General features: G+C 52.1%; 2 protein-coding genes across 5 annotated transcripts in view; both read right to left on the bottom strand.

Moving 5' to 3' along the window:
* Positions 1–4,527: 4,527 nt before the first annotated feature.
* On the bottom strand, positions 4,528–21,173 carry GPR97 (G protein-coupled receptor 97). The gene is made up of 13 exons (XM_008575113.1): positions 21,122–21,173; positions 17,059–17,193; positions 16,430–16,583; positions 14,381–14,519; positions 12,679–12,825; positions 11,711–11,845; positions 11,161–11,200; positions 10,932–11,023; positions 10,666–10,778; positions 7,951–8,231; positions 7,659–7,752; positions 6,144–6,418; positions 4,528–4,640 (listed from the first exon to the last, which is right to left on the bottom strand). The coding sequence occupies exons 1-13, from the start codon at positions 21,171–21,173 to the stop codon at positions 4,528–4,530; spliced, it is 1,770 nt and encodes a 589-aa protein (XP_008573335.1).
* Positions 21,174–23,900: 2,727 nt separating this feature from the next.
* Positions 23,901–26,222, bottom strand: part of GPR56 (G protein-coupled receptor 56) — a 33,150-nt gene continuing 30,828 nt past the window's right edge. For all 4 annotated transcript variants that reach the window (XM_008574817.1, XM_008574832.1, XM_008574825.1 and 1 more), the window contains exon 14: positions 23,901–25,490. In XM_008574817.1, coding sequence (XP_008573039.1) covers positions 25,360–25,490 — 131 coding nt within the window. In that variant the 3' untranslated portion in view covers positions 23,901–25,359. The remainder of the gene's footprint in view (positions 25,491–26,222) is intronic.

The raw sequence follows: 26,222 nt of genomic DNA, 5'->3' as shown, positions 1-26,222 counted from the left end.
ACTCTCCCAGAGATGGACACCCAGTGTAGGGTCCCCCAGTTTCCCTCACTGTCTTTCTTTGTCTTGTCTGAGAAACAGAGAGTAACTCGACCAGCCAGGTTTGTGATCCAGCCAGGTGCATGTTTTTCTTTGCGGGTTTGAACCCAAAAGAGGGTCTTGAACATTCCCAGGCAGTTAATAAAGTTGTTTAGGTTGTTGCCCAAAACACGGAAAGATCAAATATCTTGCTAAACATGTAGAAACTAGCCCCAGCCCTGAGCCAAATTCCTTAAACCTGGGTATAACTGCCATAACCGGACCCCCTCGTTACAGACATACCTGAGTAGAATATCCCCTTTCTCACCGTCCACCACCAGGACACTGCAGCTCCTGTGTGTATGTTCCCCTAATAAATGCTGTGGACTGATCACCCTGGCATTTAGTGCTTCTTTCTTTGGAATTTCAGCCAGCCCCATCTTCGGGCAGTTTAGGGTACTTCCTTGAGGGAATTCCCCTGCTGCCGCTTTTGGAGCAACTCCAGCCATGGATTTGGCTGAACCAAACACCCAGATTTGCCACCAACTCCTTTTCACCATACACATTGCTATCCATGTCATCAGTCATGTCCCTTCCAGACCTCTAAGAATATTTCTTTGGGACCAATAACCAGGAGTAGGGTTGCCAGCTAAGCAGCAGCACCACCATATTCTTCTCCAGGCAGCCAACCCAGTCTAGTCTCTCTCTGCCTCCCGCAATGCATGAGGGATCCTAGCACCTGCATCTCTGCAAGTTGGTACTATCTAGCGTCTAATGTTTGCCAGTGTAGTAGGGATTCAGTGAGATTTCATTGTCATTTTAATGTGCATCTTTCTGATTACTAATGATTTGAAATGTATCTTCATGGGTTAACATGTTAGTTATAGGTGTTTTCTGAAACTGTTTAAAACCTCTGCCCAGTTTTCTCTGTTGGGGAAGTGTCCTTGGTTTGGTTTGCAGGACTTTCAGATGTTAATCCCTGTTTTTTGCAAATACCTTCCCCCCTTCTGTCACACATCTGTTGACATTGTCTCTGTCATCCTTCATGACACAGAAGGCCTCAATTTTGATGTAATTAAACAGATCAGTTTTGGGTCTAATATTTTGTGCTTGTGAATTTTTGTTTGAGAAGTCCTTCCTTGCCCCTCGGTCACAAAAATATTTTAATATCTTAACTTTATAGTTTTGCCTTCCTGCTTAGCCCTGTTAATCCACCTGGAGCCCATGTCTTTATGAAGGATTAGTAGGTATCCTGTTTTATGTTTTCTCCACATAATGAGTCAATTTTCCAACATCACCATTGTCCCTTCTCGGGGGTGCTGTCCTTGTCATGTATCAAGTCCCCACGTGTACATGGGTCTGCTGTTGAGCTCTCTGTTCTGTACCCCTGACCTTCTTTCCTATCCCTGCACAGATTTCATGTTGGGTTTACCACTTAGGCCTTTATATGTGGAGATCAAGTCTTCCTTCTATGCCTTCTTTCATTAAAGTAGACTTAGCTACATGTCTATATGCTTCCATATAAATTTATAGTAAGTTTTTGGAGAATTTAAAACCAAAACCAATTGGAATCTTTATTGGAATTGCAGTGAATTAATAGATTAATTTGTGAAGGATTTCACATCTTTTACTGTTGTCTATCTGAGAGCACGGAGCAAATAAGTCTCTTTGTTTCCTGTATGTTTGTTATATTATGATGAAGCAATACTAGGAATGAAGACATTTGGGTGGAACAGAGACACAAGCAGGGAGTCGTGGTGGGAGGGACCCTTCCTGTAGCACACGGATGACCACTGATAGGTGATGGTCAGGGCAAAGCTCTGGCTTAGTCACATTCATACCGGAGCAGGCACTGGGCAGCCCTCACAGCGAGTATCCCATTTAATTGTTTACTTGATCAATCCTGTGGGGCTGCTACTGCTATTTCTGCTTTAGAGGCTCAGTAGGCATGGAATTTGCCCAATCAAGTTGCCAAGGCCACATTTGGAGCAGGCAGGCTGACCTCAGAGTCTGTACTCCTAACCATGGTGATGTCCCACCTGCTAGGTTGCGACTGTTACCACTCAATGACAGAGGAACCTCATTCATCTGCTCTGAGATTTGGGATGTATTTTTGCCACAGCACCTGTTGGCCTCAGCACGGGTGCTCAGCTTGGCACTCAAAGCTATTTTGCGGTGATCTCAGGCAAGGAGGGACCCCAGCCCCTGAGCCCCCGCCTGGCCCTGGGGTGGACGGCCAGCAGGAAAAGGAGCACACTCCAATGTCAGCCACACCTCCCATCTGCCCTCTCTGTCTGCATCAGGAAACCCAGCCATCAGGGGCTGGTGGTTTTGTTTGTCTCACATTGCACGGAGCATGTCTGAGTAAGCTACAGCCCAGGGTTTCCTTTGACACTCAGGGGTCAAAGACGAGGTGATAATTCTCGAACCCAGGGAATGTTCTGGGAGGCGGAGTCAGTCAACTCCCCTCCAGGGAGGCCCAGCCATACCTTCAGCCCAGCTCAAGGAGTGGCGTTGGCTGGACAGGTGGCTTGGTCTCTCTGAACCCCCATTTCCTCGTCCCAACACCCATGGCTAGTTTTTATTTAAGCCAAGGGGGGCTCAAGGAGCCAACTAACTCCTGCTGGGTTAGTGCAAGGCACTTTATTTTTGTCACCTCCCTTAATGATCTCAGGACAAGGCAAGGACTTTGTAATCCTCATTTTACGGAGGGGGAAACTGTGTCTCAGAAAGGCGATGTGATATGCTCAGGGTCACACAACTCCTAAGTAGCAGAGCTGGGGATTTACACCCAGGCCTGTCAGACAGTGGAGGACTTGTTACTCCAGTTACCCTGGTTACTAACTCTGAGGCTTTGGGGTAAGGGAGACAAGACCTTCAGTGTGAGAGATGTCTGTGAAGATAAACCCCAAAAGGCACAAGCGTCCCCAAAAACTGACCATGTGGCTCAACTGATGCAATGTCCACGCCCCAGGGTTTCCCTTCCAGGAACACAGCGACTTGCGTAAAGCCAGGGCTCGCCTTCCTGTCTCCCATCCATGTGCCGGGGCAGGGGCATGTTGAGGAGGGAGGGGGCAGCTGGCAGCCTGCAGCTCTGGGGGCTGTGGGAGAGGGTTTAACAACAATAATAACATCTCAGCTGGAGAAAGTGCTGGCAGTCCACAAATCACACTGGCAAGGGTTGGGGGTCGGATAGAGAGCGTGAGATCTGCCCTGGTGGTTGGTAAGTTAAGGCCAGAGTAGGGCTGTGAACTTGTGGGGTGGGGTCTGGGGAGCGGATTGGTGCCAATGCTCACTGCTCTCCTGGTTGGGGCAGGCCAGGGGGCTGCTGTCTCTCCATATCTGTCCCTCTGTCTCTGTTCTCTCTCTTTGTGTCTGTCTGTGAAGTCTCTCTCTCTCTCTCTTTACCTCTATCTCTAGTATCTCTGCTTCTTTTTGTTTCCTACTGAGGAAACCTGCACATGGTTGCGAAATGGAGACCCAGCTACTGAAAGTGATATCCCCATCCTGGGGCTGGCCTGAGACACTCCCTTGGCTCAGGGTCCTGCCAGGTCAAACTCAAACATCCATTCATTCTGCCAACACATATTTATTCAGGGCTTAACCTATGCCAGGCCCTGTGCTCAGGCTAGGCTGAAACAGGCAGTGCCTGTCAAGGTCCCGCTCTATAGGAGCTCAGATTCTGGCGGAAATGCCCCTCCTCTGCTCAGTGAGCCCCCTTCCCCACCCTCGCCTCAGCCCCACACACTGAATGACCAGGAGCAGGTGTGCAGAGCACTGAACTGTTTGACTTCCACCCTCATGATGACAGCAGATCAGAGGTCAGGCCACCCATGAAGCAGTCAGAGTGGGGAGTGGGGGGCTTGCTCCAGGTACCACACCCCATAAATGGCATTCTTTGAAATTCAGAGTCCACGGACAACGGAGGGCTGGCTGCCCCCTGAATGGTGGGGTTTCTTCCATGAGGATGGGCCCTGGTGGGTGGGCAGAGACCAGGGACAGGCTGGGTGTGGGAATCACCCCCCACCCCAAAAACAAACCCCCAATGCCTGGAGAGATGATGACCTTCAGAATGCCCCTCATGGGTACAGGCAGCTAGAGGGTGAAGTTGTGGGAGGGCAGTGAGCAGGGGGAGGTGGGGGAGAGGCTGGGGGCTCCTTCACACGGCTGTGCCAGCAACAGACTCCCTCTTTGGGCTCAGGCACTTGCTGTACTCAGCAGCGGGTGATGGCAGAGAAAGGCTGCTGGGCGATGAAGGCAGGGTGTGGGGGTGAAAGCATTGCTCTTTGCTGGGGGGGAGGTCTCAGGATTACAGGAACTTGAGACTCCTGCAATCCTGGGTTTGTGGACTCTTGGACCCATAGACATGTCTGGATGGGACCTTTGAGGCCACGTGGTCCAACCTGGTCCCCATCCCCTCCCTCCCCAGCCACAGTCAACAGAGATGGAAACTGAGGCCCAGAGGTCACACAGCTCATCAGAGCTGAGTTCAGTGTGCAGGGCTGTGGCTTCCTATTCATGCGACATGGAGTGGGTCGGGTCCAGTCGGGCAGTACCAGAAGAGGAGGACGTGGCACCCTGATTTGGGAGGTAGAGAATGGCAATCCAGCAGAAGATGAAGACACCTGTCAGCAAGGAGGGGACCTCGGTGAGCCTGGGGCAGGGCTGGCGGGGAGCAGGCAGCCAGGACTGGTGGCTGCCAAGAGGAGAACGAGCTCCATGGTAGATGCTCACGGACTTAGAAAAAAATCAGGCAAAAATGAAACCTACTCCTAAAGAGTAGTAAGTACAGAAATTGACTTTGAAATAAAAACTTCGTGTATGTTTAAAGGAAATGTATAACTAAGACTACACAACAATGGAAAGTATTGGGAAGAGTTCAGTGGGCAGTTAAAGTGTCCCGAAGGCTCTGTTGTGTTTGGGAGGAAGGCAGAAATACTGAATAACTCAGATTCAGTGGAAACTTAACTCAGCAGAGTGAAGCATGCATCTTAAATATTAAGGTCACCTCTGAAAGAATAACGACACAATCTACAGTTTCAAGACTCATCTCTCTCCATCCCTTAACCCCTGGGATTTTCCAGATGTGAACTCATAATTCTTTAGCTGGGGATAGTCTCCAATGGCCTAACAGTAATAATTTCTATTATTATTAATACAGTTTCCACATATTGAGGACCTGCTGGGTCCCACACATGCATTGTCACCATTATTCATTGTGAAATCCAGTGACATAAGGACTGGGACTGTCTTCAGTTCAGAGACGAGTGAGGATCAGAGCAGCTGAGTGGTTTGCTGGAGTGGTGGGTGGGGCTGGGACTTGAACCCAGGTCTGCCTGGCCCCTACCATGATGCCGCAGTCTCATGGGGCACTGGAGCCAGCCTGGTCTTGTGGGCTTGCACCTGCTGCATCTAGAACACCTGGGTTCCTAGTGACTCCTCTGAACAGAATGAGTCTTGTCACTCCCTTCTTGGCTGTTTCCCCTGACGCCTCTCTGAGGAGTGTGTGTGAATGGGGGGGATGAGGAGCAATGAGAGCAGGTGTGGGAAGGAAATTGTGACCCACACCCTGGGCTCCGTCCCCTCTGCTGGGGTCTCAGAGGAAGGATTCTGCGGGGACGGGTAGCAGACATAGCAAACACTTCCTTCCTACCTCCATACTCCTTAGAGACTCTCTCCATGTCATGTGGATGTCAAATCACATGACCCTGCTCTCCTGGGCACAGTTGACTGGACCGGAGATGGACACCTGACCTGGAAGGTCACGTAAGGTTGAGGTGGCCATGTTGGTGGCCAATTTGGGCCATGGGTAGTGATGGGTGAGCAGAGAGAGAATGAAGGAGTTTCTACAAAGACTGGATGAGAGACTACACAGCTCCAGAGAAAAAGATGGAGAAAGCATCTGCTTTGGTTTAGGTGGTTTTTCCTGATCCCGGTGCCAGCTCCCATGAAGTCAGCCAGCCTTCTACCCGGATCCTTGAGAGAGCCCTGGATATTTAAAATCAGTACCCTTGAGCTGAGCTAGCCTGAGTAGAGTACTGTCTCTTGCAAACCACCCTCTCTCTCCCCTCCCATCACCTCCTAGTGCAGAAAAGGCAGCTCGTCACCACCCAGCCCGGGAGCCTCACCTTGAAGGGAGTTGAAAAATGCGAAGACATAGATGGTGGACAGGCCCAGGGGCGTGAGGATGGCCAGTCCCCACGTCATGCCCAGGAGGCTCGAGAGGCCCAGCACGGTGAGGACCCCCTTCCAGGGCTGCCTCTGCTCCTTGCCCGCAGTGGCACTTGACAGAGTGAAGATCTTCCAGGCTACCAGGGCCAGGACCACAGCGCTGACGAGGAAGGTGATGAGGAAATAGCCATGGACGGTGACATAGAGGGCAGTTTTCTCATGGAACCAGCACCTGGAGGAGGTGGATGGTCACCGGGACTAACAGGCAACCCTGGCCGGCAAGCCCCAGCCAGTCTCCCTGGCTGACCTTTTCTGATCGAGAAGCTGCCTCTCTGCATTTCCACCCATCAGCCACCTGCTCTCCTGCTGGGCAAGGGGCCGTCCCCAGGCTCCAGTCTGGGGTCTCCTTAAACCAGTGGCAAGAAGGCCACATCAACCACAAAGATGTATTTCATTTGCCGCACATTATGTTGTAAAAAATCTGAGTTAGTGGCCACCCCTTAAAATTAGGAGGTTTGGAATCATCTTCCAGACTTCTGCTTCTCTTGTAAAACCATACCAGAGTACTTCAAAAGTTCATATAAAGAGCCATATTATCTTTTAATTCTATTTTTTCATGAATGTTTTGAAGTACCCTTGTACACCTGGCAGCTCTGTGGATGCCCTCCAGAAGGACAGTAATCAGCAGCCAGTAATGGGCATGTGACTCTGCAGTCCCCACCCGGCCCACCACGTGTACTTGTTACCTACCAGCTGCTGTGGCCCTTGCTTTTGAGACCCTACGGACAGGTCCAAGGCCCCATCAGCCCCTCAAGGCACAGAGCCACAGGCCCAGGGGCGGGCGCCCTGGGAGATCACTGACTGGGTGGGAGTCTGCAGGGTCAGCTCAGCTCATCTGCTCCCCACACTGCAGGGGCGAAAGGCCTAAAAGAGCATGCTGATCAGCTCTCCCATTGTACAGGTGATGAGACTGAGGTCCTGGGAGAGGAGGGCCTTATCTAATGTGACCCACACAGCAGTCAGGAGCAGAGCCTGGACTTGACCTAGGGCTGCTGCAAATGGCTGGGCAGCTCTGCACAAAGGCACCTGGCTGAGGGGACAGGTGGGGACTGAAGTCTAGCACACCCTGCACTCACCAGGCTGAGCACCTGGCACAGGGAGGGGGTAACATTTTCCATTTTGCCCAAAAGTGCCATATGGGCTAGTGTTGGCTCAGGCTAGAGTAAGGCATCCTGCCTCCTGCTCCAGTCCTCTGTCTCCCTTCTTGGGCTTCCTCTCTCACTTTACTTCTTCTCTCCAGGCCTCAGTTTACACCCCCCTGTGCCATGAGCTATCTAGATCTGAGAATCCTTCCAGCCTTGACATACTCGGTCTCTCTGCCTGGGATTTCCTCCTCTCCGTGCCTTTCTCCAGACTCGATATGTGAAGCCAGCAACTTGACATGCCCCCTGCTCCCCACAGCAGCCACTCACAGCTCCAGCGAGGTGCGGTTCTCCTTGTCGCTGATGGTGTATAGGCCATAGCTGTTGGCACTCCCAGTGCCAATGACTATTAGGGCGGGCAGGCCTGGGCATGAGGGGAAGAGGTACTGCATCACCAGGGCTCTTGGGACATGTCCTCCTCCAGTTCCCTCCACCCCCAGCTGCCCATCCCTAGGGCCCTGGGCTCATCTGAGAGGGGGAGCCCCTTATCTCTCTGCCCAAGGCGATTTTCCTCTCTGCCCCTTGGGGCCAACCATCCCTTGCCCATCCAGGCAGCACCTACCCCAGCCCACTAGGCTCAGCTTCAGGTAGTAGTGCCCGAAGTAGGTGTTGAAGACCTTGATGGCGAGCAGGTAGAGATGGAAGGCCTCCAGCCCCATCCAAGTAAAGGTACAGAGCAGGAAGTAGTGGAAGATGGCACCGCGGGTCTGGCAGGCAGCATCGGATCCCTTCGAGCCACTCCCCACATTGATTAAGAAGGCTAAATTCAGGAGGAACAGGCTAATGCTCAGGGCCACGTGGATCTTGGGGGTATCTTCTGACTTGAACCTGTGCCAGTAGAGCCTGGGGCATGAAATGAGAGACCCACGGGGCATCCAGGCCTGTCCATCCACCATCTGGGATCCACCCAAATGCCCATGGCTCTCCACCCCTACCGCCAGCTCCTGCCTGATCGTCCACCTTCCACCTCTGCCAGCAGCCAGGGTGAGAGCACCCTCAGAGGCACATCCAGGAGCCCTCTCACGGCCCACGGGCCCTGTGGGTTCTAGGCCTGCCAGCCTCGCCCTTGACTTAATGCTTTAGTCCATCTGCGTAACTTGCAACTGCCTGATGCGTCTGCTTTCTCACCCCTCCCAGACTTTGCCCATGCGCTTCCTTCTGTTCTCGATGCCTTTCCCTGCTCCTCAGCGCCTCCCACCTTCTTTGTCTGCCTGACTCTTACTCTGCCTTCAAAACTCCCCTGGACATTTCCTTCTGGGGAGGCTGTCTCTGAAAGCCCCTTATCCCAGGCTGATTTAGAAGATTCCCTACAGCAAGTGTAACTCTCAACCCTCCCCCTTATCACATCTCTCCCCATGCTATGAACTTGGGGGCCTAGCACAGTGGGCAGGAGGGGCCTGGGACTCACTGAGTGAGTGGATGGACAGGTGGATGGATGCGTGAGGCCTAGGATCTAGTAGGAAGAGAGGCTCAGAGAGGGACAGGGACTCCCACAAAGTCACGGAGCATAGCAGGGGCTCCAACCCTGGGCTCTAGACTCCCTACCCAGTGCTTCTCCCCAGGGTACATCTCCCTCTCTACAGACACCCCACTTTGAATTCTTAGCAAATCAGATCCAGAAGGGCTCCCATCCCTCAGCTGCATGGAGGGGGTGTAAGGGATAATGTCCACCTCACCTGAGATGCCAGGCCCCAACCTTGGTAGCTGGTGGTAATTTCTCCTGGTGCTCCAAGCCCAGCTCATGGGATCCAGCAATGCTGCCAGCTGGCAAGTCATGCTCAGCTTGTTGGGGATGGGGGCAGTGTCCTAAACCAGTGCTTGGAGGGTATAGGGTGGCACCACTTACACTCACGGGTTGGCCTGTGATGGAGCGGCTGGGGCTGGAGGCCTGCAGCCCAGGGCCAAATGGTGATGGAGGCCCAGAGGCAAATGGAGAAAGGTATTGGGAGCGCCCTGGACTGGGAGTCAGCAGACCAAAAGGCTGCTGCATGTCAGTCCTGGGTGAGCTTGAAGCTTGGGTGAGGCACCTCCAGGAGGCTGGGGGACCAGGCACACCAGGGAGGCTACAGCACTCTCTGCTATTTCTGGCTGTCCTGTACCCACTCCCCTTCTTCTGGAAAGCCTGAGAACAGTCTTCCCCACTCTTAACCATGACGTTTGGGAGAGAGGGGTGGTGGTTGATCCTTTGGGAGTGCAAATCTAAGAGCAGACACATGGCTTGACCTGGCCAGTGTGTTCCATCCCTGGACCACAGTGAACCACTCCATGGCATGGGCATCGCATGGGCACAGGATCCAAGCTAGACCAGGAAAACTCAACTGTGGTGTGTATACATGGGATGAAATTGCATAGACCAATACACACATGCACATGGGGGCCGTCTCATGGGTGTGTGACCTCTGCAGGGCCCTGTGCTCAGAGGGCCCCGTGCTCGGTTTAATGCTCTGCTCTAGCCATCTTGAAATTTGTAATAATTTTTGATCAAGGGGCAACATATTTAATTTTAGACTGGGCCTTGCAAATTATATCAGTCTTGCACACACACACACACACACACACACACACACACACACACACACGAATGTTTGTAAAAAATGGTGAAAACTGAATGAGGTCTGTATTCTAGTCCACAGTACTTTAACACTGTCCACTCCCTGGTTTGGAGACTGTACCACAGTTATAAACGATGTCACCACTGGGGGAAACTGGCGGAAGGGACCATGGAATTCTCTGTGCTATTTTTGCAACTTCTTGTTAGTCCATAATTATTTCTAAATAAAACATTTATTTAAAAAAGACCTCAATTCTGGGACTTAGTTTAGAATATTTAGAAAGAAGAGACCGCCTTTATTTCTGCCTGAGCAGCTAAGATGCTGTGACAGAAGCCTGGGGCTCCCTGGGCCCCAGGCATGGAGCTGCCTGACATGACCAACAAAAGGCAGAGAGCGAAGCGCTGAGAGCCAAGGCAGACCACGTCCTGAGACCTCTCTTGAGCCCCTGGATCTAGCCCTGCCTGGAGTCCATGCACCTTGGGTTTTTTAACTTCATGAACTACACATTCCCTACTATGTTAAAGCCAATTTGAGTTGAGTTTCTGCCATTTGCAGCTGAAATGGCCCTGACACATTTCAACCTTCAGCCTCATGTTGTAGATGAGGAGACTAAGGTGTGGCAAGAAGACTAAGGTGTGTAAGGCTGCATGACCAGGTGCTTTATCCTGCCCTGCTGCCTCCACTGAAGGCAGGAGGGAGATGGGGGAGTAGGTGGGGTCACTCACCTCAGGACAACGTAGAGAATGATGGTGAAGGCCAGGAAGATCATGGAGACACTGCAGCCCGCCTGAGAGATGCGTGTGAGGGCCTGCACGGTGGCCCAGTCCAAGATGGGCCTCTGTGGGTGACCCCCACCCCCAACCAGGGCCACATCAGTCAGAAGCCAGGCCCATGCACTCCAAAGGCCCTGGCCCCACCAGGCAGCCCCCTTCCCAGGGCAGGAGCTGGAAAACTCTGGGACTGCTAGGATCAGGGTGGAGTGGGCTGTTACCAGCAGCAGGGCAAAGAAGGTCAGGTGGTCACAACGGCAGACAGTCCCGTTGGCTCTGAGCTCAGTGGAACAGCCCTCAGAAGCCCAGTCGCCTGTTGGTCCTAGAGAGGAGGCAAAGGGAACAGAGGGAGGGAATAGAGGAGGGGACTGCAGTGGAGAGGCCCAGCCCCCTAAAGGAGCTCTCCCCTCCCCACCTAGCTTACCCCAGAGAAGGTCCTTCAGGCCCTACCTTTCGTCACATCCCAGAATACGCAGGTGAGGGTCATGTTCTGAAACCAGAAAATGGGAGTCAGGAAGAAGAAGTGGGAAGATTGGAAGAGGGCAGGGGAGGGGACGAGGACTGCATGTCCCCGAGGGTCTCAGCATGTATGTGCATTAGTGCATTAGGTAGAAAGCAAGGCTCACGCCTGTCAGTCGCACAGGACAGTTAACTGCACCCAGGCCCAGCGTGCAAGGGGCATAGGTGGGTATGGTGTGAGGCAGTGGATGGGAGGGTTTTCGTGTCTGTGTGTGCCTTTAGGGGAGCACTATGTGGGCAAGTGTGGAATGCTGCGTGCATGCAGGTGGGTTTGCCAGGTACTTACATGCACCTCTGTGAGCATGTCAGCAGGAGGGGGTCTGGACACAGTTGTGTGCATGGCACTGATGGACCCTCCTGGGTGGGTGTGGCAGGGTAGGGGGTGCAGGTCCCATGCAGGTCTGCTCAGAGCCTATATGCCCATGTGTGCCCACCCACCTGTCTGCCCTGCAGTGACTCCAGGCCCAGGTGGGGGACTCACAGGGGGCTGATGCTGGTGGGAGAAGGTGAGCTCTAACGGTTCAGGCAGCCCGGTGACATGCGTTTGGCCCACACTCAAGCCCACCAGGCGATTGTTCAACACACTGCTGCCATCCTTCAGGCTGAGGCGGGGACCCTGTGAGAGGAGATGGGGAGGCCAGGCAGTAGAAGGGGCTGTCCCAAACCAACTCTGGCTGGGGTTCCTGGGAGCCTCAAGGACCCACAGCCCTTGCGTAGAGGGCAAGGTCGAGACCAGAGGCCCAGGGGGCTTAGGGGGACAAGGTGTCATGGGCAAATTTCGTCCTGCTCTCCCTGTAATCCTCTGCTTGGGCTGGGCCAGGCCAGGCCCTACACTCCAGGTCAATTGGCCGCAAAGCCATGCATCTGACCGCCTGTACTGCTGGCCTCCAGAACGCCTGTACCCTCTTAACTAGAGGGACACAGGACCAAGAAATAGAAGGCAGTGATTGCTATGGGTGGGGGAGCACACCAGCACTCAGGGGTACACGTCTGCACAGGAGTGGGCACACACCTCTGGGTGCACATACCTGGTACACACTTTTGCAAGGGCAAGGGTACAATTGCTCATGTGGACATGATCACACCTGAGCATACATGATTGCATGCGCATAGGAATAGAAAAGGACATGCGTGTTTGCACATGCACAAGGATACAAAAGGGTACATGAACACACTTGGGACACTCGTACAAGCTAAAGGGCACTGGTGTGTGATATGGCGGACATCTGACTGTGCATGAGCAGCACGAGTCTGCAGTCCACAGACGAGACAGGGTCTGGGAAGACCAGGGGCTGTATGTAGTAGAAACACTGTCAAGAGGCTCACTGCTGCCTCCATCACATTGGCTCACTCAGCGGTCTCCAGTGAGGGCAAGCTGGGGCAGGGGTCCCTGGTGAATTAGCATTCAACCTTAGAGCTCCCCTGAGTCCCCAGCAGGCCTCTCCTTACCTTGAAGAGATTCCCCACACCGATGTCCAGAACAGTTATGGCCAACCGGACCACAGACCTGTTGCCCGGCAGGGATCCAAAAAAGCTCTTGGGAAGTCGGACTCTGTCAGGTGGCTTGTCCTCACCCTTCATCACCTGCCTTGGAATCTGCAACCACAGACCCAGCAGCTCCCATCTTAGCAGCCAGCTGTCCTGCCGCTCCCCAGGTTGGGAGGGGAACCTGAGGCATGATGGTTGGAGGGGCAGAACCTGAGGACTGTCAGTCCTGAGAGGCAGGACAGATGGGGCACAGTCCATGCTCAGCTCCTTGCAGGCTTTGGGCCCCTGGACAAGTTATGGCTCTCGTGGAGCCTCAGTTTCCCCAATAGGGAGAGCATAGCTAAGAATGTGGCTGCTTGGCCATCTGTTGGGTTAAAAGTGGCTTTGAAGACACACTGACACCTGGGCCAGCTCAGTTTGCAAGTGTGGGAGGGCCGGCTACAGTGTGCTTTGGACCAAGGTCCTAACAGTGCTTGTGTTTATATAGGGCTTGGTGGTGATGGTGTCTGGCTTCTGACTCGGCGATATATGGAAAGAAAAAAGACACCAGGAAGGAAGTTCAGAAGGGAGACAACAAGGTCAGAGATGGAGGATGCACCAATTCATACTGCACATGAACACCTCCCTGCCCCAGCAACCACCACCACCAAGATTTTAAAACTAAGAATGATCCTAATATAAAAATAAACCTCAGCAGTAATTACAAAGCATGTTTAGCTCCTTCTCCAACCTCACTGTTCTGCTGGAGCTGGTGCCCACCTCAGAAGCCTCCCATGCGCACTGGGACAAGGCAGGCTAGAAGTCAGAGCTGAAGGCCCCGACCTTCCTCTTCCTAGATCCTTGTCAAAAGGACATGTGGGGGATTTCTGGGCCAGTGTGTATCCCACGCAGAGGGCTCACCTCTGGGTGACATTAGAAAGGGTTGAGAAAGCGCTATCTGTCTCCCAGACAAACCTAGAAGCACGTTGATGAGAATCAGCCTTACTGAACTTCCACCATCAGCTCCATTCCCTGAGGGAGGCTGGAGACTGGCCCTCACTGTACCAACTATTCCCTGGGCATTGCATCTGCTCCTCCTGATAATCTTGAGAGTGTGCAGCACCTTCAGTATTTTACAGATGGGGAAACTGAGGCTCAGAATACCTTGCCCACAACCGCAATGGCTGGTAGGGGCAGAGCTGGGATTTGAACCTAGACCAATGTCCACCAGAGAGTCTGCCTGTTTAGCCCCTTTGCTGCCAGTGTTCCCTTTACCTGGCTTCAAATGTATTCACTGACGGGAGAGCTCATGGGAATTTTAGGCCTCAAGGAGTCTTAGAATTCATCTTTCAGATGAGGACCGCAAGGCCCAGAGAGGGAAAGGGATTTCCAGGAGGACATCTAGTGAAGTGGTGGAAAGGCCAGGACAAGAACCCAGGTCTCCTGACTCTCAATTCAGTGATCTTCCAGATGTCTGATCCCAGCATCTGGGGAATCTGTTGCGAGGACCCCTCATCCAATTAACTCACCAGCACCCACTCACAAGTTGGCAGAGCACTACCAAATGGGACAAGGAAGGGATAAGCTTTGATGGGCACTAGGCATATATGTTTCAGAACTGTGACATATGTGCCTGAGGAAAATAGGGTCAGAACCAGCCCGTAGGGACAGGGGAGCTCTTCACCTGAGAGGGTTCCAGAGAGAAGTGCAGGTCTTCCGAGGTGTCTGTACTGATGTTCTGGACTAAAGCCTTCACAAAACACGTATTCACTCTCTCTGTCAAACTGTTCTCCACCAGGTGGGTCTCGTAGTTTAGCCAGAATCTGCAAGGGCCGGGGACAAGGGGAGGGGAGGATCTTGAGGCTCTGGGGATGACAGGGCTGACCCAGAATATCAAAGTAAAGACCCTGGGATCACTGAGGGAGGAAGAAGGGAGTCTTGGAGGCAATCCAAGCTGATCCTGAGGGATTCCAGCTAGGAGTTCCTCTGCGTGTTTTATGCTTGTCTTTTTTGTGTGTGGTAAAATACATATAACATAAAATTTACCATTTTAACCATTTTAACATGTGCAATTCAGTGACATTCATGATGCTGTGCAACCATCACCACTATCTAGCTTCAGAACATTTTTATCATCCTGAAAGGAAACCACATACCCATTAAGAAATCATTCCCTTGCCTCTTTTCCCAGCCCCTGGCAATCAATAATCTGCTTTCTAGGTCTGTGTATTTGCCTATTCTGGATATTTCACACAAACGGGATCATACGATACTTGTGCTTTTGTGTCCAGTTTCTTTCACTTAACATTATGTTTTCCAGGCTCGTCTACTGTAGCATGTGTCAGTATTTCATTCCTTTTTATGGATGAATACCATTCCATTGTGTGGATAGACCACAGTTCAGTTATGCGTTCATCCACTGATGCATATTTGGGTCTTTTGCACTATTGACTATTGTAAATAGTTCTGCTAGGAATATTAGTGTAAAAGCTTTTGTTTGAAGACGTGTTTAAAATTCTTTTGGGTATACGCCTAGACAGCACAAAGAGGAGCTGCTGAACAGCTTTTGGGTGCTAAGAAGCTACTGGGGCAGCTGCAGGTTGGGATGGGAGCACGTTCATTATTTCCCTGAATTACTGTAATTCCATCAGATTGCTGTCCTAACGCCAAGCCTGAGAACACAGGGCTTTCATTCATTCTTTCAACGAATATTTATCAAGTACCAACTATAAGCCAGGTGCTTTTCTTAGTATCCCAGAAGAGTTACTGATCCAAAGTTGTCAAAGAGCAACTTTGATTACAAGTGAGAGGAGTGGAGAGAGGCAGAGATGTTTTTGGAGATGGCTCTTGAAGATGTTGTACTCTAAACCCCTCCTCCCGCCCCTCCATCTAATCAGTCTCTTGGTCTTATTGACTCGACATCATACGACCTCCCTCATCCCTCTCTTCTGCAGGTGCACAGGGCCAATTGGTGGTGGTGGTTCAGCCCTCACTCTTGCCCAGACCATTGCAGTTGTCACCTTGTCACATCTCTTCCTGCATCACCACTGCTGTAGCCTTCCCTGAAGCCTGAGGAATCTTTGTCAAATGCAAAGTTGACTACACTCTTCCTGTGCTTAAAATATTTCATTGTCCTGCCCCCCCATTGGTATAGCTTACACGACCCTTCAAACCTTAGTCTCTGCTAATATTTCCAGTCCTATCCCCCACCCATCCCATCTCCCACTGTCTCCTCCATCTCCCAGCACTTTAGTCTCTCACAATTGAAAGCATTGTAGTTCTCCCCCAATACTCTGAAGCTCTTCTGCCTATATCCCCCACCATTTCCTGGGTCCAACTGGAAAACTCCTGTGTACCCTTCAAAACCCTTTCATGGGTTGCCTCCTCTGTGAAGCACTGGCAGACTTCCCATCTCTGAGCTAACCTGGTGCCTTGTCCACACTTTTATATAATCACGCTCTGGAGTCATCATCATTTGGGACTGTGTCTGTCCCTCCACAAGTCCCAAGGGAAGGGACAGGGACTGATTTATCTCTGCATCCCCTAGAGCATTAGGGCCCCTGACTGTCAGGGGGTGTCTGGGTTTAGGAGAACGTGGGAGTCAAACAACAAGGTGGAAGGGTGAGATAGGAGCAGCATTTGGGGAACCATGGGGGCAGATGGACCCATTCCTTCCTAATAGCACCCCCTCAGGAGTCCCAGATCCCCACCCCAGCTCAGAGAGCCCCCTCACCTCTGCAAGCCTCCCACATTGCAGGAGAAACTTCCCCCTTGCCTACACTTCGTGAAGCACTTAGCCTTGTCGTTCAAGTTGAAGCTGTCATACTGGTTTGCATCGATGCGCTCCTGACAGACATTTCTTGGCCCTTCAGTGGTCATTTCATCACCTAAGGGAGCGATGCAGAGAGTGTGAATAGGCTGGATGAGGAAGGGTGGGGGAGTGGGGACGGAGCTCAAGCTCCAGAGTGTGGGGGGCTGCAATCCCAGCTCTGTCCATCTGCACAAGCTGCGCACTTGATCTGGACTCATACCCTCCCTGGGTCTTGGTTTCCAAGGTGAAATGAGATCTACTCCACATCTCACAGGGCTGGTAGGATGCTTTGGGAAAAGCGTGTACAAAGGGTTTGGCAAATGACTCTGTAGACGAAAGGTTTCATATGTTAGTGCTCAATAAAAGGTTTTATAAGTTAATGCTATTACTCCTCTACCTACTCCTCTAGGGAGTCTGCCTGGCTTTTCACCACTGTTTTATACCAGATCTTCCAAAGCCCTTGCAACTGTGGCCTCGTGGTATAACCCTTGGATATATCTGCCTTGGTTTGCCTCATTCTCCTTCATCCACATTACAATCCTCGCATGTACCTCCTGGGATAAGAAGAGCATAGAGCCAACTGAGGCCCCTGGGGCACGATGACTTGAGCAAGGCCACCAGCTCGTTGCAGGGTGCTCCAGGGCCAGAGATGAGCTTTTGTGACTTCTGGTTCAGTTCCCTTTCACCTAATGTAGAGCATGGAGTGGAAGCTTTGGGTCACTTACCAGCTGTGTGTCCTCAGGCAAGTTATGGGGCTAATGAGACCTTCCTTGAAAGTTTTAGGAAAGGATTAGGGAAAATATACGTGAAGGACATAGCTCATTGTAGGTGTTGAAAAAGTCATTATCATTTATTTCAGAAGATGAGAATTTCATTCTAAGACTATATATTTATGTATTCACATTGGATGTGTGCATGTGTCTACATATTTATCTGTCTCTCAACAAAAGTAATACTTGTATAGAGTTTAGAAATTTAAACCATACACAAGGACATAGAATGAAAAGTAAAAGTCCCTCCTCCTGCAGGTTCCAGGCCACCCTCCAGAGTTCACCGCATTTCCCAGTTTATTGCACAGGCTTCCAGAAATTTTCTAGACATATGCAAGTATTTATATGTAGATCATTTTGAAATTTACATGAATGGGATCGCTTAGCGATATGTCTTGAAGAGCTTTCCATGTCATTCTTTATAGAGCTGATCCACCTCATTCTTTACGTAGTTGCATACTATCCCATTATATGGGTGTTGCGACACTTTCGACTAGTCCCCTCTCGGAGGACATTTAAGTTTTTGGTTTTCTGGCTTTTTTTCCTATCCTGAACAATGCTGCCATAAGAATTCTTGAGTGTTCATTTTTGTTAGCATGTGTTGAAAATTCATAGAAAACATTCCTATCACTGGAATTTCTGGGTCAAAATGTATGTGCTTTTATAAATTGCTAGATTCCTAGGTATTATTGAATTTCCCTCCAAAAAAAAAAAGGTGTCCCCACCAAAAATGGGCAAGAGTGACTACCCACTTGCTTATAATCCTAGATTTTACTAAACGTTCACATTTTCGCCAATCTCAGAAGTCAAATGAAATCTTATTTTAATTTAAGCAGGAGTTTGAGCATCTGTCTCTATATTTGCTGGCTGCTTACACGTCTTTTTCTGCAAACTGCTTTTTGTACCCTTTCTCCATTTGGGGGTGGGAAAGGGGTCTTGACTCACTGTGTATCTTTACTTTTCAGATTGGTACACCACGAACTGGGGAGCTACCTCTGAGATGGGTAGTGCTGGGCGTGAAGAGGGCAGGGGGACATTTGCTTTCCATTTTTCATACCCTTCTCTGGTGTTTGATTTTTTAAAAAAAGTCATGCACAGTATTATTTTTACCATTTAAAACAAACCAGTTCATTTTTAATCATTAAGACAAAAAATAAAAGTCACAATAAAGATAATGGCAGAACAAAGTTAGAGTAGACATAGGGTAAAAAAAATAACATTTTAGAGTGGATTTTATAATAATTGGATCTTTTGTGACAATGGGCTTTTTTATTTTGTTTTTTGGCAACTTGCCTGTACTGGGATCTGAACCCTTAGACCCTGGTGTTGTAACAGTGGTCTGTAACCAACTGAGCTAACAGGCCAAACTTAATGCTGTTTTACTTAGTTTATAAAGGAACTTTAAATTTCCGTTAGTTTGTAAAGATATTGATGATACATCAATTAATGGCAAAGGTCAAGTGATAGATGAGTATGTATATAATATGATCCATGTTTGTGCTTTAAATAAAGGGGAGGAGGAGAGGAAGAGGAAGGGAGAGAAGAGGGAAAAGAGAGGAAAGAGAGGAGAGGAGGAGATTGTCATCTCGAGGGGAGGTGCCCTTCTCTGTTGTCCCAGGCCCACAGTCTGCCTGAGGGGTTGCGAGTGGGTGCTGGGCGCGGGTGCAGGTGGCACACGGGTGGGTAATAACAGAGCCTCCCTCCAACGTGCTGTGAATTTCAGTGCAGTCATGTAGGTGAAGCCCTCGGCAAGCCCACAGCACAGAGAAGATTGTTAAATATTTTTTTCATAATTTTTTTTTTTAAAGGTGACTGGTAAGGGGATCTTAACCTTTGACTTTGCCCAAGTGAGCCAACCGGCCATCCCTATATGGGATCCGAACCCGTGGCCTTGGTGTTATCAGCACCACACTCTCCCGAGTGAGCCATGGGCCAGCCCTCATAATTATTTTTTGAAGATGTTGGAAGCATTTAGCCTAAACAAGGAGAAGCTGAATTCGGCCTGTGTGTGAGACGGTGCCCCCTCCCCCCATTGCAACCCCCAGACCAGCCCTGCGGTTGTCCACCCTGCTCTGCCCCAGAGGCTGGCCTCCTCGGACTGCCTCAATTTGGGTTCAGCAAACGGGGGATGAGCTGGAGGTCAGAGGGCAGGAGAAGGGTAGGGTGGATATTTGTCCCCCACCCTGCCCCCCATTGCCCCTTCAGCCTCTCCCTCCTTATCCACCGCCAGTGGACTGCTCCACCCTTCTGCAGCCACAGGCTGTTCTCCAAGAGGCCTGGTGACCGCTCCCTCCCTTGCCCTTCAGGCCACGTGCTGCTGAGAGCTGCCCTCAGGTGTCAGTCTTGCCAGCAACCACCCTCTTGTTCCCCTCACCCTGCCCACACCTTTGCAAAGTGTCCCTTTATTGAAGCACCTCCACTGCCCATAAGAGTCTGCATCTGCCTGCCGCTGGCCCAGTCCCCACATCGAGGCCCTCACAGTCCTGGGACTCCTTTGAATACCCTGTCACCCTGCTAAACCGTGAGCCCCTTGAGGGCAGGGACCACATGGAACCAGGGAGCACGGGGCCTGGCACAGAGCAGAGGACACCATCCATGCTTCTTGAATGAATGAATGAATGCGTGGATGGGCAAATGGATGAATGGTGCCTAACCCATAACCTCTGCAGAGGGAGGAGTCTAACTTCCAGATACATCTCCCAAAGCTCCTCACATCAACTCACGTGGATGATGCATTGCCCAGCCCAGAGTACCCACATCAGCATAGGGTAAATGCCATCCCTTGGAGGAGCCTGGAAGACCCAACCAGCAAATTGCAGCTTTCAGGAAGGGCCCAGAGTCCTTATGATGCCACTGAGACCTGATAACAGCCACCACCAGTTACTAAGTTAATTAATTACTCCATGCAGTGCTGCCTGACAGCCTGCTCTGGACCAGGGCCTCCCCAGGCCACTAGGAAGACAGCACCGACCTTTTCTACCCGTCATTGTGCCTGGGACTGAACTTTGCACTTCACTCAGTCTCCCAGCATTTGAAGAGAAGAGGATTCGTTGAAGCTCAAAGAGGCTGATCCATGTGGCCAAAGTCACATGGCCGCATGCTGAACAGACACACAGGGAGACAGACACGCAGGGCGCTGAGAAGGGAGCTCTCGGGAGCGAGCACACTCCTCTGCCTGAGGGAGCAGCCAGGGAGCGTCAATAGAGTAGCCAGGTGGGCAAGGGGTGGGGGGCAGCTTTCCTGGGAGAGAGGACAGCAAGGGCAAGGCCTGGGTCCTTCGACTGCCTCTGGAGAACCACCACATGTTTGCATGTGAGACCCAGACATGAAGGTGTGGGAGGAGTGTGGGTCCCAGCTCGGGTCACTGAGGACCATGGGCCATTGTCAGGACAGGACAGGGAGAGCAGTATAGGGTGGTGTGTATGGGGGAGGGCCAGATGAACAGGATGCAAGCCCTGTCTGGCCTCAGCTTCCACAGGGTTCTGACTCCCTTCCCCAGGAGCTCAGAGGCCGGCTGGAAAATAGCTTGTCCAGGGAGCCATGGCCGGAGAGCACTCTCCATCTTACCCCATCTCCAGGGCATAGTGGGGAGACTAAGGCTATCTGAGACCCAGTGCTGAGTAAGTTTTGTCAGGACAACAGGACTGACCCCGAGGGGCAAGGCTAAAGGAAGTGCTAAGGTGGTCAGGGTGGGGTCCTTGGAGGACATGTTCCAGATACCTGACTCCTCACATCCTCCCGTCCCTGTCCCTGTTCATGCCTCCACTGCACCCCCATCCCTCTCTCCTCTGCACAGCAGGGTCTCCCAGGCTTGGCAGGAGGGGGTGAGGAGCCAAGTGCTCACCTGAGCCCAGGAGCAAGACGAACAGGGTCCCCAGGACCCAGGGTGTCACCATCCTTGGTCAGCCTTGCCCACGCCAGCTGGAGCCTTGCAGCTGTCTGGCCGTCTGATCCCAAGCTCTGCCGAGCTAGCCTGCCCCCACCCTTGCCGCCCCACTGCTTCCTGTGGCCTCTTTCTCATGCTTCCTGCTCAATGGCTCCATCAGTTGGATTGTGAAAGGTGAATGTGGGGAACCGGGCAGTGCTCCGAGCCTCACCCCACTCCTGAGCCCACCTGCAGAGGGAGCTGCTGAACCCACCCAGGAGTGCTCCCAGGGCCTTGCTGAGGTGGGTGCATGGGGCTGGGGTCTAGCAGCCATGGAGACCTCCACACTGGAGAAGACCCCATGGGAATTAGTGATGAACACAGGCTTTAGAGTCAGGCACATCTACTCAGACCCCTCCTCTTGCAAGCTGGGGGCCACTCTGAGCCTGTTTCCTCTTGTGTAAAGTGGATACAGCAATGGGGCTGCCTCCTAGGGCTGTGTCAGGGATTGATGAAACCTGTAATATGCTGGGAAAATAGCCTGACTGTAGGGATGAGGACAAGGATGTGGTGGTGCCCATGGTTTGAACAAGGTGGGACTCAAGCCCACCTCTGCTGGGGTCCTGGGAGGAGAGGATGAATTGTTCCTGCAGGACCCGAGCCTCCCCCACCAGGCTAGATAACAGGAGGGACAGCGAGGCAGGATGGTGGGGGACCGGAGTGTAGGCTCTGGGTGTTGGTCAGGCCTGGACTGATGCCCATCCCAGCCACTTTCTGGCTAGGTGACCTCGTATGAGTTGTCTGCCTCTCTGAGCCGCTCACGAGGCCTGTGAAGAGCCCATGAGAGGATTCATGTGGAATTGTTCAGGTGGTGGGTGTGACCATTGCTATCACTATCACTTTATAATCACCAGTACCATGAAATCATTGTCATCATCCCTGGCTGGTCACCACTGGCCCTGGCAGGAAATGGGGGCAGCAAACACACATGGGCTTCAGCCTGATGGAAGGGGTGGGGCTGACCACTCAGGCTCCAACCCTGGGGTCCCAAGGAAGCCGTGTGCAAGCTGTGCCAAGGTGTTTGACGTGATCCCGTGGCCACTGAGAGATCAGAAAGTGAAAGGTACCCCTCAGGCCTGCAGGGCCAGAGCTCGCCCTGCTTGCCTAGGGTCTGACTGGAGAGCTGCCCAGCCCCAGCTGGCCTGTGTTTCCCCTTCCTCCCCTGCTGAGCACCCTGGGCCTGGGGAGAGGTAGGAAGGAAATGGTGGAGTCACTCATGGGGGGTGGGGAGGCAGGAGGGACTCTGGCATGGAGCAGCAGGTCAGAACCCAGGGGTTCCTGAGCTCCAGAAACTTCCTCAGCAGGGAAGGCCAGGAGGTGGATTAGAACTGCCAGGCATGCTTCTCCTCCCCACCCAGCCGGCCTTCCCCTGGAAGACCTCCCTCCCTCCCAGCTGAGATGTGGACTGTGGCATGCTGGGCCCACCTCAGAGCAGCTCATGGATGCCAATTTGTGAAGAAAGGCCTGGAGATCTGCAGACAGGGACAAAGAGCGTCCAGCCCACCTGGGAAGCCAGGACCAGGGCAGCTAGGACGGTGGCAGGCCACCTCCCCCTACAGCCCTTCTCTGAAGGACACCCCTCCTAGGACCCAGGATGCCAGGGACTGGCCTGGAGTCAGTTACAGAGCCCTGGACCCTCAAATCCCAGGGCAAACAGAACCATAGTGTCCCCTTTTGCCACCTCTTACCCCCAGCTTGTCTCAACGGCTCCAGGTGAGCAAGGTCTAAAGCCCTCTGGCCAGACCTGACAGCATTCACCCCTCAGGAAGAGGGCACTGCCAGTCCACGCCTGCTACCAAGGAGTGGCCAGGAGAGGAGGGAGGAAACTGTGGAGGGAAGCGCGGGTGCGGACGCCGAGCTTTGATTTACACTGCACTGGAATCTTATACCTGAACGCAAAGAGCAATGGTCAAACGTGAGTGTTCTCGTAATTGAGGGGGGAAGAAACCTACCAGATTTGCCTAAGCCACGTCACAGGATGGGGAGGAGGGATTTGGTGGAACAAGGTCAAAGGCGGGGTGGGAGAAAAGCCCAATCATTTCCTTCTTGCATCCCACCTGCTTTAGACGAGTCAATAAACTGGTTTATACATCAAATGCGCAGACAAGGCTGAATTCAGCCCCTCAATGTGATCTCTTTGGCCAGAATATTTTTTGGATTTGTACAAATTTTTTTTTTTTTTTTTTTAAAGATGACCGGTAAGGGGATCTTAACCCTTGACTTGGTGTTGTCAGCACCACGCTCAGCCAGTGAGCGAACCGGCCATCCCTATATGGGATCCGAACCCGTGGCCTTGGTGTTATCAGCACCGCACTCTACCGAGTGAGCCACGGGCCGGCCCCTGTACAGATTTTTAAATCAGGAGATTTCACACCTCAATTTGGATTTCTCATTTTTCATAAAAGGTAGGTAGGTCCTCATTCCTGCAAGACAGTGACTAGCGGCTGCCCCGTCAGCATGGGGTTTATAATCTCCAGATGACCACAGACCCCACCACTCCGCATTGCCTCCCCAGCACTGACACAAAGTTGCCATTTATCCTCCCCTTTGCCAGGGTTGATAAGGGTTCCAGCAGTTTGTTTTTTCTTTTCCCCACCCGCACACAGCCCTTTCTCTTGTTCATGTTTTCTGATTGGCCCTAAGGTGTTTGTATGAGTGGCCGTTTTAATAGAGGCACAGGAAAAAGCTCAGAAGGAAATGCTCCAAAATATTTATGCTGGTTTGTTAGGCAATAAGACAGCTAATTTTTATTTTTCTCCTTGTTACTTTTCTACAGTTTTCAAGTTCTCTACAATGAACATGTACTTCTCTTTAATATCAAAAGACAAATGAATTGGTACTTAAAAAGAACATTCTCCCTATCTTAAAGGCTGAGACCAAGGTCAAATGCTACCTCCTGCAGGAAGTCTTCCTAGATTCCCAGCCAGAAATGATGGCTCCTGGACTCGGTGCCTGTAGCTCCAAAAGCTCATGCCCCACACATCAGACTGAAGGTTCATAGGGGAAGCAACCAGGTCTGGTCATTTGTGTCCCTACCAGCTAGCAGAGGCTGGTGATTGACTAGTGTGTGCTTGTTAGACGGAATTAGCCATGATGGGCTGCTGGGTATGCCAGGGCCATTTGCAGAGATTTGGAGATGACCCATTAGGAGAGCACCAGGCTCTAGGCCATTGTCACTGGAGGAGTTATGTCCCAGTCTTTGGGGCGCTGAGATGGAAATAAGACAAAACTGTTACGTTCCTTAGATCTTGCCACAAGAAGGCTTCTGGAGAGGCTGAGGGCCCCTTTGAGGTGTGTACAAGGGTGATACAGCTCAGAGAGAGGCCCAGATGGACAGATGGACCTAGCCCCATCCAGGCATCGATACTAAGCCTGAGTCAGGGCAGGCAAGGCCTATGCAGTAGATAAATGTTTACAGCAGGCACCAGGCGGCTCTTGGCAACCACTACCCAAAATACAGCATTGGAATTGGGGACCCCAAGCTGTGAGTGGGGCACTAGGGAGACCACAGGAGAGGAGGGGAGGACCTGGGAAGAAAGAGGGAGGACTGGGGCAGCTGACAGAGGGAGAGGGCCCTGGGGTCAGTCAGAGGTAGGCGAGCACTTGCTGTGCTCTGGGGAGGGGACACCTCCTCCTCCAGGGGTCTGACTCCAAAGCTCTACCCTAGCCCCTCTACCCTAGATACCACGCTTAGGTTAAAATGTCAGGGGCTGCAAAGTGCCCACATGGTGACTACCAGAGACAGAGCAGCCACAGCCACTTTTCTCTCCTGGGCAGGGGCACAGGGCTGAGGATGTACCAGGCCTCCAAAATCCAAGGCCTGACACTAGGGCCTGTGAGTCCCAACCCGCAGCAACAAGGGCTGGGCCTGGGGTGGTAAGAAAAGCCCTAGGTTAGGACAGCCCCATAACCAGCATGGTGGTGCATTCCTGAGCCCTTGGGAGCTGGACCCAAGAACCGAGTAGTCCCTGAGGCCAATTCAGAATGCCAGCCTAGAGTCTGGCAGCCATGGCAACAGCCCCATCCCTCCAAGGTCCATAGGCTTTCTCAAGTGTCCGACTGACTGGCCAAGGGCTGGGCCCGGCTGCGGGGGCCACAGGCAGTGTGAGGGGAGGCTGTGTCTCTGCTTCCTCACACCGGGCAGGTGGGCTGGAGGCCTAGATGCGGCTGGACGAGGTGCTGCCCGAGCTAATGGGGAGCCTGGCGCTGTCCGAGTTGCTCTTCAGCGGGGAGGGGCGGCCACGGGCCTGCAGCTGCATGGACCAGTACCAGAGGAAGATGAGGAAGCCTGTGGGCAGCAAGGGGCACAGGGTTCAGCAGGCGGGGGCAGGGCAGTCCCCCACCCCCAGCCTTCCTCTTCTCTCCCAGAGCCGCCTTGACTCAGACCTACCCCACCTCCTCCCCCAGACTTCTCCCAACACATGCCATGGGTACCACGTGATCCAGGGGGTGCCTACTATGTGCCTGATGGCCAGACACTGTGCCAACTCCCTGGGCATCGTCTCACGGTATTTTCTCAAGATTCCTATGAGTGAGTCCTATTCATTACTATTCCGTTTCACAAATGAGGAACCAGGCCCAGGAAGGCCCCACTAAGGGGTTCAGCAGAGCCAGCAGTGAGACTGTGGTGATCAGGCTCCAGAGCCCCCTCATTTAAGCACTGTGCAATATCGCTCCCCCTACAAATAACGCTACTGTAATTTATTAACAGCTCAATAAATGTTTATGTGAATACATGGGCTTTACTTACAATCCTCACAGAGTTCTCTTTATTTCACAGGTGAGAAAATGAAGACTCAAAAGTTAAAAAACTGGAGTTTGGTAACATCTTCCCCTCTCCCTCAACCCCTACTCTAGTTCTGTGGTGACTCTGAGTGGGAGGCTGGCCTTGAAACCCCACGTGAGCCCCTGCACCTGGCCATGCAACCCCCTCCCCATTCAGCAAGGCCAAGAACAGTGGTGGGGGTGGGGGAGGTGTGCGAGTGTGTCTGAATGACATGGGGGAGGCAGGGTACAGAGG

The sequence above is a fragment of the Galeopterus variegatus genome, unplaced genomic scaffold (genome assembly GCF_000696425.1).
Source record: "Galeopterus variegatus unplaced genomic scaffold, G_variegatus-3.0.2 Scaffold58, whole genome shotgun sequence".
Taxonomy (NCBI): Eukaryota; Metazoa; Chordata; class Mammalia; order Dermoptera; family Cynocephalidae; genus Galeopterus; species Galeopterus variegatus.
The sequence above is the reverse complement of the archived record's forward strand: the minus strand, read 5'-3'. Positions and strand labels throughout refer to the sequence as shown.